The sequence below is a fragment of the Protopterus annectens genome, chromosome 17.part0 (genome assembly GCF_019279795.1).
Source record: "Protopterus annectens isolate FY-2018-M chromosome 17.part0, PAN1.0, whole genome shotgun sequence".
Lineage (NCBI taxonomy): Eukaryota > Metazoa > Chordata > Ceratodontiformes > Protopteridae > Protopterus > Protopterus annectens.
Genome location: NC_056751.1, coordinates 347,656,434 through 347,674,018, shown reverse-complemented (window position 1 = coordinate 347,674,018; position 17,585 = coordinate 347,656,434). Strand labels below are relative to the sequence as shown.

General features: G+C 42.8%; 1 protein-coding gene across 1 annotated transcript in view; it reads left to right on the top strand.

Annotated features, from left to right (window-relative positions):
* The window catches only part of SAAL1 (serum amyloid A like 1), a 579,650-nt gene that overhangs the window by 249,067 nt on the left and 312,998 nt on the right, over positions 1 to 17,585 (top strand). The window contains exon 7 of the mRNA XM_044059076.1: positions 9,677 to 9,792. Within this exon, the coding sequence (XP_043915011.1) occupies positions 9,677 to 9,792 (116 nt within the window). The remainder of the gene's footprint in view (positions 1 to 9,676; positions 9,793 to 17,585) is intronic.

Below are 17,585 nucleotides of genomic sequence, written 5' to 3'. Positions count from 1 at the left end.
TGATCAGATTTCCGGAATATCTTGGTCCTGTCCAGGTATAAACAAGGCTGCCTGTGCACGTCAAAAGAGTGCAAAAGACTTTCTTCCTCACTTTGAGGATTAGGATAAAAGGTAGGCAAATGAATAGACTGATTCAAGGCCACTGCCGAAACCACCTTGAGCATAAAGGTGGGATTAGTCTGTAGAGATACCCTGTCCTGATGAAAAATAAGGAAGGGTTCCACAGCCATGAGTGCGTGCAATTCCAAAATTCTTCTAGCAGAGGTAATAGCTAAAAGAAAAGCAGTTTTCCAAGACAAAAATTTCAAATCCATGGAAGTTGCAGGTTCAAAAGGAGACAAGGTTAATTTCTCCAAAACATAGTTAAGATCCCAAGTGGGAACAGGAGCCCTCATAGGGGGCCGAATATTCTTAGCCCCTCTAAGAAATTGTTGAAGCAATGGATGAGAAAAAATTGGAGGATCCGTATCATAATGTGCAGAAATAGCAGAAGCATGAAGCTTAACAGACGAAAAAGATAGGCCCGTATGTAATAACTCTGTCAGATACTGTAAAATCAGAGGAATGTTCGGAACAGCAGAATCACCACCCTGGACTTGATTCCAGGAGCAAAATCTTTTCCATTTACCCACATAAGGTTTTCTAGTGCTGGGCCGTCTAGCTTCAAGGATTACATCCATAACCTGTTTGGAAAGGGTAGAGGTGTTTACAGACCCTGGATCCACCAGGCAGCTAGATTCAGAGTTTTGACATGACTGTGTAGTATCCAGCCGTCCCATTGAGACAGTAGATGAGGGATTTGAGGCAGAATCCAGGGAGGCTTCTGAACCAGGTTCATCAGAGTGGAATACCAGAATTGCCGAGGCCAATTGGGAGTCAGTAAAATCATTTGCGGTCTGTCCTGTTTTATCTTCAGAAGTACCCGAGGTAGAAGAGGAAAAGGAGGAAACGCATATACTGAGAGGTGTTTCCAACTGAATGAAAGGGCATCCACTTTCCATGCTAGTTTGTGGTAGGTCCTTGTGCAGAATGTCGGAAGTTGATTATTCTGAGGGGATGCAAAGAGATCTATGTCCGGACATCCCCACGCCTTTATAATCATCCTGAATATCCAAACATCCAACATCCATTCATGTGGATCCAAAATGTGTCTGCTCAATGTGTCTGCCAGAGTGTTGTCTTTTCCTGGCAGGAATTGTGCTTGTAAGTCGACACTGTAGGTCAGAGCAGTGTACCATAGAGTCATGGCTAATCTGCACAGGGGGTAAGAGTGAGAGCCCTCCTGCCTGTTTATGTACCACATCACTGTAGTGTTGTCTGTCTGTATCAACAATTGTCCTGGTAGAAGAAGGTCCCTGAAGGCTATCAAGACATTCTGTACAGCTAGCATCTCCTTCAAATTTATGTGCAGGTGTGTTTGCTCCTTTGTCCAAACACCCTGAAGACATCTCCCGTGCATGTGGGCTCCCCAGGCATAATCTGAAGCATCCGTTGTCAGAACTTGGTTGGTCGGTGGAGGACAAAAAGGCTTCCCCATTGTTCTGTAGACAGGCTTTGGCCCACCAAAGAAACTCTTGCTGGAGACAAGGCAAGATCGTGATCACTGTTTCCAAACTGTGGTAATGCTGAGACCATACACTCTTGAGGTACCACTGCAGTTTCCTCATATGCAATCTTGCATATGGTATTAGTAGAATGCAGGAAGCCATGTAACCCAAAGCCTGCAGAATTTTTCTTGCAGTCAGCTGTTTCATTGAAGCCAGGTGTCGGAAAGAAGAAGCCAGTTGCACTTTTTTGTCTGGTGTCAAGGAAGCCATCCGGGTTGTAGTACTCAGAAGAGCACCCAGGAAAGTAATCTGTTGTGTGGGTACTAGATTTGATTTCGTCAGATTCAGTGTGAAACCGAGGTACTGAAGAAGATGCTGCACAAAAGCTAGATGCCGAAGTAGAGTGTCTTTGTCATCTGCTTGAATAAGACAGTCGTCCAGATAAGGGTATATTTGAATCCCCTTCTGTCTGCAAAACGCCATTACTGGTGCCAGGCACTTTGTAAAGACCCTGGGCGCAGTAGATAAGCCAAAGGGCAGCACAGAGAACTGGTAATGCCTCGAGCCCACTTTGAAATGCAGATACCTTCTGCACTCTTGCCTTATAGGAATATGCAGGTAAGCTTCTTTCAAGTCCAAAGTCACCATCCAAGCGTTCTTGCCCAACATAGGCAGCAGCTGCTGCAGAGTGAGCATCTTGAATTTTGGTATATCTAGGAAGGTGTTTAGTACAGAAAGGTCCAGGATTGGTCTCCACGAATTTTCCTTCCTGGGAACCAGGAAAAGTCTGGAATAAAAACCTTGCCCTATTTCTAAATTTGGTACCAATTCTATGGCCCTCATAGCCAGGAGGGACTGAACCTGCCATTGCGCCTCTGCCCACTGATGATTTGGCAGATCTGGCCAACCATTCGGTTTTGGCAAGGTGTGGAAATGAAATCTGTAACCTCTTGAGACTATGTCCAGAACCCATTTGTCCCGGGTTATGTGGCTCCAATTTGGATAAAAAAGAGAAATCCTTCCTCCCAAAGGTGCTTCCAGGAGAGGAGCCCTTGGAACCAGAAAAGGAGAGTCATAAAGACTGTTTTCGGTAGGGTTGAGACTTATCTTCACCTCCCTTGGGAGAGGGGGCACTCCACTGCCTATTCCTAAAATGGGTCTGTGCCTGTCCCCTACCTCTGGAACACCTGAATCTGCCTCTCTGAGACCTGTCCGAGCCCGGAAAGGACCAAGGTTTAGCTGGCCAGTGTCTGCTAAATCTAGGAGGTTGCACCTGTAGAAAATCCTTAACCATCTGCATAGATTTGGCTTTGTCCTCCATTTTCTTTAATACCTCTTCAGCTTTTGACCCAAACAGAACATTGTGTTGCAAAGGCGCATCCAAAAGTTTGGCTTTAACCTGATCCGGCAAGCTTTGTTCCTTTAACCAAGCATGTCTTCTAATAACTGTGGCAGTTGTTGCAGCCCTACAAGAATCTTCCAAAGAATCAAAACCACAATGCAGGGTATGTTTACCCACCTGTTCAATAGCATACAATAAATCCTGTAACTCCTGATTATCCGCACCAATAGAAACAGCTGACATCTTTTATTTAAATACAGACAAAAGGTATTGCTGATACTTCAGCATATGAAATTGACAGTTCAAAGCCCTAATAGACAATGTAGCAGAAGTATAAACTTTTTTACCCCATCTCCCCAAAGCCCTGGACTCTCGGTCAGAGGGAATAGGATTTTTAGCAGAGGCCGCTTTAACACCCTTAGGACCCTGAGAAATTGTTTCCGGATCAGGTGAAAGATTCTTAAAAAGAAACTTGTGAGAATCTGGAACCCTATAATACCTATCCGGTTTGACCGGAGCAGGGGAAAAAGAATCAGGAGAGAGAGAAGCTTCCGAAAAAACATCATTTACAATGTCCAATACAGGGGGAATAGCCAGAGGCCTATGCTGTGGGAGAAGAAGAAAATCCCTAAGCCTTTTCTTTCCCAGTGAAAATGCACCCTCATATCATGCAAAGTTTCACCAAAAGAATAATCCTCAGGAGGAGAAGCTGAAGGAAAGGAATCTTCAGCATCAGAATCCTTATAAGGAGGAAAAGAATAATCCTGCTCAAGGGAAGAAGCAGAAGAAACAGAAATTTGGTCTGAAGAATCATAATCGGACTGTAATCTAGGCTTCTTGTCAGGAGGGGGATGTGAACCCCTAATCATAGTTAAGAGATCTTCAGCCATCCTAAGCATCTGCCTCTGAGGCCTAGGACCCTGATCAAAAGGTGCCTGTGCTTGCCATTTTACTTTAGCTGGAGCCTTAGACTTTGTCTTTGAATGTAAAACTGAATCCACATTTACAGGAAGCTGCAAAGGCCTGAGAACTCCCTCAGAAGCCGGTACCTGCCTACTGGCTCCAGACCCAACTGAGGGAGCAGTATCCGAAGGTTCAGTCCCTGGCAATTCTGAAGACTCCATCAGCTCCACACCGGAGTTGGTACAGGCAATTGGTTCAAAAGAGGCGGACGACAGAGGCTGCAAAGGCACCTCACTGACGACCGATGAACCAGCCACTGGCAATAACTGAGTAACATTCTTTGCTGTGGACCTCGGAGGCCTGTCTGCATCCTTGCACCTCTTACACATCCCAGAAGCCGGAAAAGAATCCAAAGACATGTTATAATTAAACCTTTTTCCAAAATAGTAAAAGGCAAAGTTATAGCTACACCTAATAGTACGCTGATTAAATCTAGCACAAAACGCACAATTAGCAATGTCGTGGTCAGGACCCAGGCAGGGAATACAGTAAGAGTGAAAATCTCTATGAGGTATTTGCTTCCCACAAGAAATACAATTATTAACTTTTTCTGACATCTGACTGGAGCAAGAAAAAGACCTCCACAACGGGGTACTTATCTTATAAAATGAAAATCCTGGGATTAAATCCAAAAACAAACAGGAACAGGCCAACCAGCATCATTGAACTGCAAAGGGCACCGCGCGGCAAGAAAGACTGGGGAAATGGCATCAGCTGAGGTCTTTATACCTTCTTGACGTCAGGATAAAAGTGACCTCAGCTGATGCCTGATCCAGACTTTGGGACTCTGGCTGATCAGGGGCTGCTGCTGGCAGGAAGAGCCCTACAGTCATGACTGCAACAGTGAACCACGAAGGACATCTGTGCAGCTAAGAAATGAGAATAGTGAGTGAGAACCTTGCAACCTTGTCTTACCTGTGTTTGGGGGAATTATCTGCTGCCTAAAACAGGTTTTAATGGCAGGGAGCAGTGAGGAAAAACTATGATAGGGTATCCACTTTTCCCTCTTTACACAAGAGGGTCCCTGTTTGGGCAGTTGTGTCCTGTGAAAAAAACATGAAGAATGACAAATGTCCCTGAGATTTTCAAGTTGCCATTAATAGTTGCATAAAACAGATTGTTTTACCTGAAATACCTTACTATTTCTTAGAACTCGAGTTGCATCTGTTGTTTCAAGAGTGAGCTTTTATTTTGTCAAAAAAAGTTGAGTCCAGTCCTTTGTACTAATTGCGAGCATGGTTTGTCCTGCAAAATGTCACATTTCCTTTAACAATATATTATTGTGGGCATTTAAAAAGGTGACAAGTCTAAAGGATGCCAGCTGCTACTTTTTAACCCTGTATGTACTTATCTATGCAGTTTACTAAATTCATTCAGACTGGATGCATTACTGAAGACTGGTATCACACTCCACAACATTTTGATCTCTTTTTATATACCAGTATAGGTATGAAAGTTGTAAAGACTGGCGTAGCTTGACTTCTGAAAATGGTGTAACCATTTTGGGGGGGTTCTAATGGTATTTATGTTTTTCTGCTAATAATTTAGTTAAACAAAGACACTGGTGGGCTATCAGTTCTGATAGTCTAAGCCCAGAGTGGCTGAATTGGGAGTGCACACATGGTGTTACTGAAGGCCAGAATACTGCTGACCAGAATCCAAAGATGATTTAATTGATGAAATAATATGTCAAGACCCTCAATATCAAACTTGTATTCATTTATTGGTATGACTGTCTCAGGATTCTGCTTGAGAGTATTCTGGTCCTCAACATAGTAGGCCTAATTGCTCATGGAATAAGTTGAGACAGCAGACTGGTGGGCTGCATTACTCAAGACACTGTGAAGACGGGCACAGTTCAATCATGTATTCTTATGTAAGTATCATAAACAAATGTTGCTTCTGCGTGCTCTCCTGTTGCAGTGTTAGTCTTGCTTGTCTTTGAAAATGCATGCTTGCAGCTTACCTTTTTTAAGATCGTCTCTCTCATCACTGTCTGATAACCATCAGCCTTCCCATCCTCAGAAGGAATCCACATCAGCCTGCATGTCTGGGAAATGAGTTGGTCATCAGACAGTGGCGAGGGAGACCATCTTAAAAAAATGTTGGTGTTCACGCTTATCTGTACTTGAGATGTTGCATCACATTAATACAAAAGAAATGAAGGCAGTATAGAGAGCCCTGGGGACATTCTAGGACAATTTTCAATTAAACTATCGGCAAATAGCACAAGTTGTCCTACAATGATGTGGTATGTAAACAATATTGGAGGAGCCATGTCTTTGCAGCTTTGCAAAGAGACAAGTCTGATTTGGAACTGTGCTCTGGAACACAATTTCAAACTATTAGTAACTAATTTCCCAGGCATGCAGTACAAGCAAGAAAATGGCCATGACTTGCAAGAGGAATCTGGATGGGAATGTTGACTCAAAACTTTCTGTACCATAATTCTTTTTGAGGCACTTTGGAAGATAGATGCTTTATCTTTTCATTGGAACCCAGACCTTCATGTATGCCTTTTCTCTTTTATCATTAGTCCAAAAGCTCTGTTCAAGACAAAAACATGACATGGCCAGCCTGATTTTGATAACTGTGTCTTGGTCCAAGTAAACTTTCTCATGTCACTGCTAATGACCCTAATTTGGTACCAGCTGTGTCTTGTAGAGGCATAAAGCTCTGACTATGACCAAGTCAATCTATGTTCAGTTTACAGCCCAGTTACTAGGGAAACGGGCTGGAGAGAGATATAAATGATGTACTAGAGTTTGCTTAACCCTCCCGTGCCTCTCAGAGAGGTGAGAGGTGTATGCCAGAGGTGTGGACTCCATGTAGAATTTCTAGAGGAGACTGGGAAATACGGTGATCCTTCCTTCAAGAGAAGGAAGGGTTATTAAGGGGATGTCTCTTCCAGAAGTAGGAGACATAGCTCTCATGTATGCACCTTACAAGCAGTACCTTGGGTCATACTGGGCTATAAGTTAAAAAAAAAAAAAGATTCCTGAAAAATGATACTGTCACTGTTTCTGCTGCTTCCCTGTTGCTCCAAGGAAGAGCAAATACGCAGTCGGACTCTCACATTGAAGGGAATGAATGGGTCATTTGGGCTGGGGGACAGAGGCTTGATGATCACTGGTTATCAGAAGCCAAAAACCGAACAAACTAAAAAGCCATTGAGCTACTTGTTTTCTTTTGCCACAACCATTATCTATGTACAGGTCCTTACTAAAACATTAGGATGCAGTTCTACATCTCAACCTCTAAACCCAAATATTGCCAGCCTGGAAAGTAGAATTTTGATTCTTAATATTAGCTTTTTTACTCAAAAAAAAAGAAGCTAAATGGCCTGATACAAGAAAATCTTTGTTTACAAAAACACAAGAGATTTGTTTCATGTTATGTGAAGAATTCACACTATTACACACCAAGGTTTTCAGGTTAGTTCAGCTGCTTGTTTGATTCAGATTTGGCCTTTTCTTCAGTTAGTGTTAGTGTTCTGTTACAGTTTGAATATAGATTGTGGTACTTTCTAACTTATGTGCCACAATGTACTTTCTACCCTACCTTACAAAAATTGTGAGTGGTTTCTTAATAAACTACAGTATCCCTTGTTGATGTCAGATTAGGGGCAGAGTAGAGTGCATCCATAGACTTGAATGGATGTGGGCCCACACATGCAAGGTGGTGCATCCATTAAAGTCTGTGGATGCACTCATACAGACTCCATACATCGACATCATCAAGGATAAATTTCAGTAAACTTTTTGATAATGTCACAAAGGGAGCAGTAAGAATCCATTTTAAAAGTTGCAATATAAAGCAAGCACAATTAAGAAGAAAATGGAGGATGGCATTGGAGGCTCCACATGCCATGTGCATTAAGGCATGTAAAAAATGCGACAGAATATATTAACATTCATTTTATGCAGTCTCTGCCTGTTTGCCAAGAAGCTCATGCAGACATTTGTTCCTGTTTCTTCTAAGCCTGTCTTAAAGGACTCCTTCACTTAAGACGTCTAAGAAGACATATCTAGCCAGCTTAGGATTTGTTCTCTATGTTGGAAAGGTTAACTTTACCTTCCCTTGAAACACAGATTCAGTAGACTTAAAATTTCTGTCATAGAAGGCACCGTCTCTGGTTAGTGTTATTTCTCCCAAAAGGATGTTACAAACTCTCTTATGGAACTCTCTTACTTGATATTCTGTTGTAAAAGAATGTCACAATACACAAATCAGTCTTTCATGCCCAATGTAGTTTTTGGATATATTTGTAAACAGTCCATTCATTTGCCAATGTCCTTGCAAACTATCAAAATGATTAAGAGCACTGTCTACATCTGATCCTGTCCCTAGAAAGCTGAGACAATGTCCACGGAGGACACTGTTCACATCTGATCCTGTCCCTAGACAGTTGAGACACTGTACAAGGAGGACACTGTCCACATCTGGCCCTTTCTGTAGACAGCTGAGACACTGTTCAAGAAGGTCACTATCCACATCTGATCCTGTCCATATACAGCTGAGATATTGTTCAAGGAGGTCACTGTCCACACCTGATCCTCTCCATAGACAACTGAGACACTGTACTGGGAAGCCACTGTCTACATCTGACCCTGTCCATAGGAGGACACTGTCCACATCTGCTTCTGTCCGTAGACAGCTGAGACACTGTACAAGGAGGACACTGTCCACATCTGATCCTGTTCGTAGACAGCTGAGACAACATATAAAAACATTACCCACAACTGATCCTGTCCATAGACAGCTGAGACACTGTACAAGGAGGGCACTGTCTACATCTGATCCTGTCCCTATACAGATAAGACACTCTCCAAAGAGGACAGTGCCAACACCTGATGCTGTTTGTAGACAGCTGAGACACCGTATAAGGAGAACACTGTCAACATAATGGTCCTGTTTGTAGATAACTGAGATACTGTATAAGGAGGACACTGTCCACATCTGATCCTGTGCATAGACAGCCAAGACACTGTATAAGGAGGACACTGTCCAGATCTGATCCTGCCCATAGATAGCTGACACACTGTTCATGGAGGTCACTGTCCACATCTGAACCTGTCTTTGGACAGCCGAGACATTGTTCAAGGAGGTCACGATCTACACCTGATCCTTTCCATAGACAGCTGAGACACTATACATGAAAGTCACTGTCCACATCTGACCCTGTCCATAGGGGGGCACTGTCCACATCTGATCCTGTCCATAGACAGCGAGATACTGTACAAGGAGGACACTGTCAGCATCTGATCCTGTACATGGATAGCTGAGATACTGTACAAGGAGGACACTATCCACATCTAATCCTGTTCGTAGACAGCTGAGACAATGTCCACATCTGATCCTTTTTGTAGAAAGCTGAGATACTGTACAAGGAGGACACTGTCAACATCTGATCCTGTTCATAGACAGCTGAGATGCTGTACAAGGGAGACACTGTTCACATCTGATCTTGTCCATCGACTGAGACACTTTACAAGGGAGATGTTCTCCACATCTGATTCTATCCCTCTACAGCTGAGACAGTGTGCAAGGAGGATGCCTAAAGCTACTAGAAACACTGATTATATACGGGGCTCATGTGCCAACCAAGTGTCAAAAAATGCTGGTGTAAAACCAGCATTGGTCTTCATATGCACTGAGGCACAGTAAATGAAATTTCAAAGTGGAAATGAAGATTCTGGATAGAACAATATTATGTTTTACTTTTACACTGACCATTCTTTGAAGATGTACAATTGCGTAGTTCTTGTGCATAACTGTACCTTGTCTGGATACATTTCATTTATTTGAACATTTTATTCTTTAGGTTACTGTCAACTTGCTTGTCCCATCAGGAAGCAGCTGCTATCTGGACTGACAGAATTCGAAATCAACCATCTGTTTGTGATAACATTTGCTTTGTTATGTCAAGCTCTACAAATGGTAAGAAATGGTAAAATGGCAAAAGGAATGTTTTGTTCTCAGCTCTTAAGTTTTTTGCATTATTTGTGGTCCAGCCCCTTGAAGACCATCAAGGACATCCTTCACAGTTACCATCAAGGACATCCTTCACAGTTACCAAGTGGATCAATTCATTTTGTGGGTGAGAGCATTATGGCCCATTTCTTTGGGTACAAGTCAGGAAACTGGGAGTTGGAGCTGTTGTCTATGTATTAGGAGATGGGGTTCTATGTTAAGCCATACTCACCTGTGTATACTCAATAATGTCCAAGGGCTTAGCATGTATTGGGCATTTGCGATGCACATCATGTTTCTATACATGACATATAATTATTTAACTCTGCCCTCTTTGTAGATAGGTGTGTCTGTGTGACCCCTGCTTTACATCAGGGAATTTATCAGTGCACACCCTCCTATCTCCGTATCTAAGCTTTCTTATTACTGTTCTGTCTTATTTCATCTGCATCAGATGCCAGAGTTGCTAACCAAACTCTGTTTACCTGACACATAGTGAAGGGTTTATCTCTCTAAGCCAACAGAGCTGCCGTTTTCAACCTTCCTTATGCATAGGTCCTGCAGTTACAAAAGAGAAATGTAGTAACCAGTGAGATGTTCTAACCGTTTTTCTCTGGAAGTAAATTCACCCATTACAGTTCCATAGGTCATCATCACTGACCTCACTGTCAGGTAAAACAGAAGCGAGACTGCATTGTATAGGTAAAGTTTGTTTGTGGTGGTAACCTGGACCTATGTGTCTAGGTCAATGGTATTCACATGCTGGCATAGTATGTTCCCTTGCATACAAAAACATCTGTCATCAGTTTATTGAATCCTCTGTACATGTGTTAATAGTGTTTTTCAACTCTTTTAAGGAAGTCTCTTCTGCTTTATATTTTGATTTACCTTGACCATTTTGTTAAATCTGAAAAGGTTAAAAAGAATGCTTAGTATAGTATGACAAACAGAAGTTTTGACTGCTACATTGTGAAATGTTTTAAACATATGTTGCTTACTGTTTCTTCTGCTGTGATTATGATGATTTAGCAAGCAAGAAGTGGAGAGGAGTTGGTGGCTGATGCTAGCTTGCTGATTCTGTGGGAAAGGAGGTGGTCTGATTTGGAGCACTACCAGAATCTAACGCTGAAAAGGGTTCATAGCATGCAGCAAAGAAATAAAACGTACTTGTTTCTGAAAGGCCACATTTGTGTAGCAGCCTTCTTGTGGTTAATGCAAAAAATAATGCCCACAGGGAATGACATTGTAAAGCCCTTGCATCTGTGAGCATTCACATCCCAAGCAAAGAGGGAGAAGTTAGACCCTAAAATTAAAAAAAAAAAGCTTTGATGGTTGTCAAGATTGTACTTCTGTCAGTTAGCTCACACCCCACAGACAAACTAGTGGACAAATGGATTATGGGAGAGCTGATGAGCAGGGCATAAAAATATTAAAAAATGTCTATCCATTGAATGCTAAGTGTGAAATAGCAAGTAGAATTATTATAAACGCTTTCTCTGTTTTCCAGGTCTCCATTCACTGATGCTTTAAGTGAACAAAAAAAAAAAACAGTTGAAGATTCAGCTCAATGAAACCAATGGAAAAATGTTTTTGCAGGGGCATCCCTTCCCATATTGCCCCCAGACCCCTTTAGTTGTATATACTAACTCCACAGTTGCACAGTATTTAAAAAAAATAAATACGCTCAAAATGTGGAATTACTGTCAGTACAAAAACAGAAATTGAACCAGCAGTTGTTTTCCATTGTAAACAAACTTTGGGGCAGTTCTAGATAAATTTTAAAGTCATCCACTTTACACTAAACCAGATGTAGGAGAACAACTGTAAGTAAGCGTTACATTATTTAATATTTAAGATAAATTGAAAAACAAACCTTGTTTTACAGAATAAATTAACAAGTCAGTTGAGAGAGGATAATGTGAAAATAAATCTGAGTTCATAGTACAATGTGAGGCACTGCTGTTTTAATTTCAGTATAATAGATGGTATGCCCTTTTGAATGGAATAGAGTCCTTTTTAATTAAAACGACTGTGTAATGCAAAAGAAATAACTCATGAATTTTCAGTAATATATACATGTTTGTCACAGACATTTTGAGTGCCATTTAGGGTTTAGCCAGAAACAAAAAGTTAATCTTAATTATCTGTGTCACCTTTTTATAGTAACACTGGTGCCAGATTGATTGGCTCCCAGTGGTCCAAGGTGCAGGTGCACTCTCATTGAATATATATATTTATCGAGAATGTGTACAGCTGTGGATATCTGTGATGCCTGTTATGTGTTTTATGCAGGTAAAACTTGCAAGAGTACTCAGAAGTCTGTGGTGTTTTTTTAGGGTCTGTGATAAAAGGTGCATTGAACGGCTAATACTCTAACGTTAACCATCAAATTTTAATATTACCCAACATGCTTATATTCAAAAGAAAATCATCGGATAGCCATAGTTGGCCAATGCAGAGGAACTGCAATGAACTACTTACCTACCAGTTACTTAGCTGTAAGAAAATCTGCCATTTTCCAAGTTTAGTGTGATCTTGGAGTTGGTTTATATAATGAGCATGGGTGCAATCTTAGAGTGTGCTATGTTAGTTTTGGTGGTGATATCAGTAGGGCTTCCTCCACAGTGGAAGTTGTGGGGATTACACCCCATGTAAGAAACTTGGCATATGTTTGCTTGTTTTGGGTTGTGTGGGTATAATGTAGTGTATGAGGGGTGAATGGGCGTGTGTGTGTGTGTGTGTGTGTGTGTGTGTGTGTGTGTGTGTGTGGTGTGTGTGTGCGTGTGTGCGCGTGTGCAGGCATGCTTGCATGTGTGTGTGTGGGCACAGTCATTTGTGTGTATCCATTGGTCATTATTTCAATTAGCAGGCTATTCAAAGATTATGCTTTGTCACTGAGTTGTTTGTGATAAGTTCATTGTCAATTAGTCTGACTGATTGAAATAAAAGGATAAAATCTAGTTGTCTGACTTCAAAAGTTCATATCTCTCTCCCTGTTGTATCTCTACACTTAACATGGGTCCATTGAAGGTGCCACTGTAGGTCCTGCTGTTTCAGTGCAGTTTCCTGCCCTTAATAAACTCTTTCCTCTTCGTGAATCGTACTGCAGACCCAGAGACCATTTTCCAAGGACCTAAAGGAATTAAGGCTACTATTGCCAAAAACCCTACCTCCTCTGATAGAGATTCCAGGGCCTTGGACACATGGGGTAAGAAGGTATACACTTCTGCTACTTTGGCCATTAGGGCCTTAAACTTCCAGTTTCATATGTTAAAGTATCAGCAGCATATTATGGGACTACTTAAACAGAAAATTATGTTGATTCCTGACTGTGCTGAACATAAAGAATTACAGGATTTAATGCATTCTGCTGAACAAGTTGGCAAACATACTTTGCAATGTGGTTTTGATTCTTTAGAAGCATCTTGCAGGGCTGCTGTCACTGGGTCTGTACTTAGAAGGCATGATTGGCTTAAGGAGCAAAATTTGCCAGAGCATGTTAAAGCTAAATTACTGGGTGCTCCCTTAAACCAAGACCACCTGGTTGGCAACAAAGCAGAAGAAGTCCTTAAAAAGATGGAGGAAAAAGCTAAATCTATTGCAAACTGGCTCAAGGACAGAACCCACATGGTTAGAATTGCTGGAGCCATGTCAGACTCCAAACTAGTTACAAGTGGCATCCCACAAGGCTCAGTCCAGGGACCTCTCTTGTTTGGTATATATTTCTCGGAGGTATAGGCCAACACGGAAGGACTGTGGCTGACCAAGTTTGCAGATGACTGCAAACTGGGCACCATAATCGACACTCCAGCCGACACAAGCATCCTCCAAAAGGGCCTCATAGAAACAGACAACTGGTGCCAGAGCCATGGCCTCAAGCTAAACGCCAAAAAGTGTATAGTCATCCCCTTTGGCAAAAACAAAGTGCCCACAAATTACCACATAGGTGGTAATCCATTAAGTACAGAAGAAGTAATTAGGGACCTGGGGACCCAAGTTGATAGCAATCTCTCATTTGACAACCACGTGGCCAAAGTGGTTAGAAAAACATTTTATATAGCCCACCTAATCATGAAGGGATTCACGTCTAGATCAGGGGAGGTCATCGTGCCTCTTTACTCATCCCTCATCAGGCCCATAATTGAGTACAATGCCCCTTTTGGGATGTACCTTACCAGACACCTGCAACATCTGGAAAGACCCCAAAAGTACCTCACCAAGAGGATCAAAGGGCTCAAACAGATGCCATATGCTGCCCGGTTAAAGAAACTCCAGCTCTACTTAGTGGCATACCGCCTGCTCAGAGGCGATCTGTGCCTGACGTATAAAGCCATGTCCAACCCAGAATTAATGGACATGCTGCACCTCAGAAAATCCAAATCCCATCGAGCTACGCGCTCGAGAGACTTGAACCTCAGCACTGAAATAAATAGGACATGCTGGAGTGACAGATTTATAACCCAGAGGCTCCCTTCACTCTGGAATAAAATCCCAGTCCAGGTTAGGCAGAGTCCCTCATTGACTCTCTTCAAGAGGAATCTTGATGAGTGGATGGGAGATCGTAGGTTTACCCCGGGTATCACTTCTGTGTCACTGTTAGACAGAGGCACAGTATACTAACCTCGAAAAAGGGCATAGCAAAATTAATTTAAAATGGGTGGCGAAAGCCAAACCACACTCTGGCTAGGCTTATAAATGCTCTAGGGCAGATAGCCTAGTATGAACCTATGAACCTATGCACACTGTTAAAGATTTCCTGCAGGTACAGCCTCCCAGATTTAGTAGGCATTGGCCTTCTAAGAATTAGTCCTTTCCAGTCTCTTCCAGGCCTTCTCAGTCCAAACCCAGGAACAGCAGACGACCTAGGCTACAGTCTCAAGGCACACACAGGCCTAAACAGTGGGGGGCTCCCACTTCCTAAGCTGGAAGTAGTAAGACATCCCCCTATGGAAAAATGTCACAATGACTTAACCTTAAACCTTCCAAGCCCTGCTCAACTGCCTGTTCCCTTAGGGGGAAAGATTGCCCTGCATGCAAAAAAATGGGAACTCATTACCCAAGACAAATGAGTTTTAAATATAGTCTTCCAAGGATACAGATTCCACTTTCACACCTTACCAACTCCAAACGGTTGGCCAGACCTACCCCCAAATCATTGGGCAGAGGTTCAACAGTGGGTTCTCTCTCTCTTCTAAGTATCAGGGCTATTCAACCTGTCTCAGCAGAAGAAAGGGGACAAGGTTTTTATTCAAGACTTTTCCTGGTACCCAGAAAAAACAGCTCCTGGCATCCTATCCTGGACCTCTCTATTCTAAACATATTTTTGGTAATCCCAAAATTCAAAATGCTAATACTTCAACATCTGCTTCCTATGCTAGGCAAAGATGCCTGGCTGGCAACCTTAGACTTAAAGGAAGCTTATCTGCACATTCCAATAAGGGAATCTTGCAGGAAATACCTACGCTTCAGAGCAGGCTCCATGCACTATCAGTTCTCTGCACTTCCCTTTGGCTTATCTACTGCACCCAGGGTTTTCACAAAGTGTCTAGCTCCAGTCATTGCATTTTGCAGACAAAGAAATATTCAAATATATCCATACCTGGACGATTGTCTAATTCAGGTCGAAAGCCAGGACATGCTACTAAAACATCTGGCATTTGCAAAGAAACTTCTAACCTCACTGGGGTATACCATAAACGAAAAGAAATCTCATCTAGTACCCTGCCAACAGATTGTATTCCTGGGAGCAAGCTTGAACACAACTTCCCAGATGGCTTACCTCACGCCAAAGAAACATGTTTATTTGACAGCCTACTTCAAACTACTGGCCACAAAGACCCAGCTATCTGCAAGGAAAATCCTGAAATCCTGGGATTCATGGCCTTTTGCATTCTACTAATTCCATATGCAAGACTGCATATGAGGAAACTACAGTGGTATCTAAAAAGCCTGTGGTGTCAACATTCTCAGGACCTGAAATCAATGATTCCTATCATTCCTTGTATAAAGACAGAGTTCCTTTGGTGGGCAGAGGCCTGCTACCACAACAAGGGGCTCCCATTCACTCTACCCCCTGCCGCCCAAACCCTAACAACAGACGCATCAGATTATGCATGGGGGCTCACTTGGCAGGGCAGTGCATTCAGGGCAAATGGAACCCAAGTCAAATGCACCTGCATATCAATCAAAAAGAAGTGTTAGCTGTACAGAATTCCCTGACTGCCTTCAAGGACCACATTTTTCCAGGACAATTATTGGTAAAGACAGACATTACCATTGTGATGTGGTACATAAACAGGCAGGAGGGAACCCACTCGTACCCTCTCTACAGACTAGCCATGGCTCTGTGGAACACAGCCTTGAGCTACCAAGCACACCTACAAGCTCAATTCCTGCCAGGCAAGCTAAATTCACTAGCAGATGACCTAAGCAGAAATCTCATGGACCCACATGAGTGGAAACTGGAACCAAAGGTATTCAACCTTTTGAGACACAAATGGGGGAATCCAGAGATAGACCTGTTTGCCTTCCCTCAGAACTACCAATTGAACAAATTCTGCACAAGGATTCCCACATTCAAGCTTGGAAAATGGATGCCCTGTCCTTCACGTGGGAAAGCCTCTCAGTTTATGCCTTCCCCCCTCTGCCTGTCCTATCGAAAGTTATGCTAAAGATCAAAAAGGACAAACAAAGGACAATACTGATTGCACCAGACTGGCCACGCTAGCACTGGTACCCCCTACTGCGCAGCATGTCACTAGTGGAACCATGGCACCTGCCTCAGACCCCTTCCCTGCTGTCCCAGCAGGAGGGCCAGATTCTGCACCATCAGCTTCAAACCCTGAACCTTGCAGCCTGGCTAATTCCTTGAGCTCTCCAATAGCAACCGTCAGTAAGCAGGTGCTAGATGTCATTCTGGAGGCAAGGAGGCCTAGTAGTAGAAAATCCTATGCTGAAAAGTGGAAAAGATATTGTTCCTGGAGCCAGATTCAGGGGATGGCACAACGGTGCCCAGATTACCACATATTCTTCAGTACTTAACAGAAATGCTCCACAAGGGCCTATCCTTCTCGTTAATTAAAATTCATGCCTCTGCCATTTCAGCACACTATAATACTGAACCACTCCTCTTCTCTCACCCCCTGCTAAAGCAATTCCTTAGAGGGGCCAAAAATTTAAGACCACCCAGGAGAGCCCCTACTCCAGCCTAAGACCTTAACTTTGTATTGGAAGAGCTCACTCTACCTCCTTTTGAGCCAGCTGCAACTTCAGAGTTGAAATTCCTTTTTTGGAAAACAGCTTTCCTTCTAGCCATCGCTTCAGCAAGAAGAGTGTCTGAATTACAGGCCCTCATGGCAGTGGAGCCCTTCATCATCTTCCATGCAGACAGGGTGTCCCTCAGGACCAGCCCTTCCTTTATGTCCAAGGTGCTGTCTAGTGTTTCCCTTAATCAGTCCATTCGTTTGCCTACTTTTTTCCCAAATCCACAAAACAAAGGGGAACGAATACTGCACTTTTTGGATGTGCACAGACAACTTAGATTTTATTCGGACAGGACTAAGCCTCTCAGAAAATCTGAACACCTGCTAGTTGGCTTTGCTGCAGGGACAGAGGGGAAGGCCATTTCAAAGCAAACCATTTCTAAGTGGATAACCCATTGCATTAATTTCTGCTATAAGCACCATGGAAAACCTACCCCACAGTGGATAAGATCACATTCCACCAGGGCTGCATCTACCTCTACAGACTTTCTCGGAGGT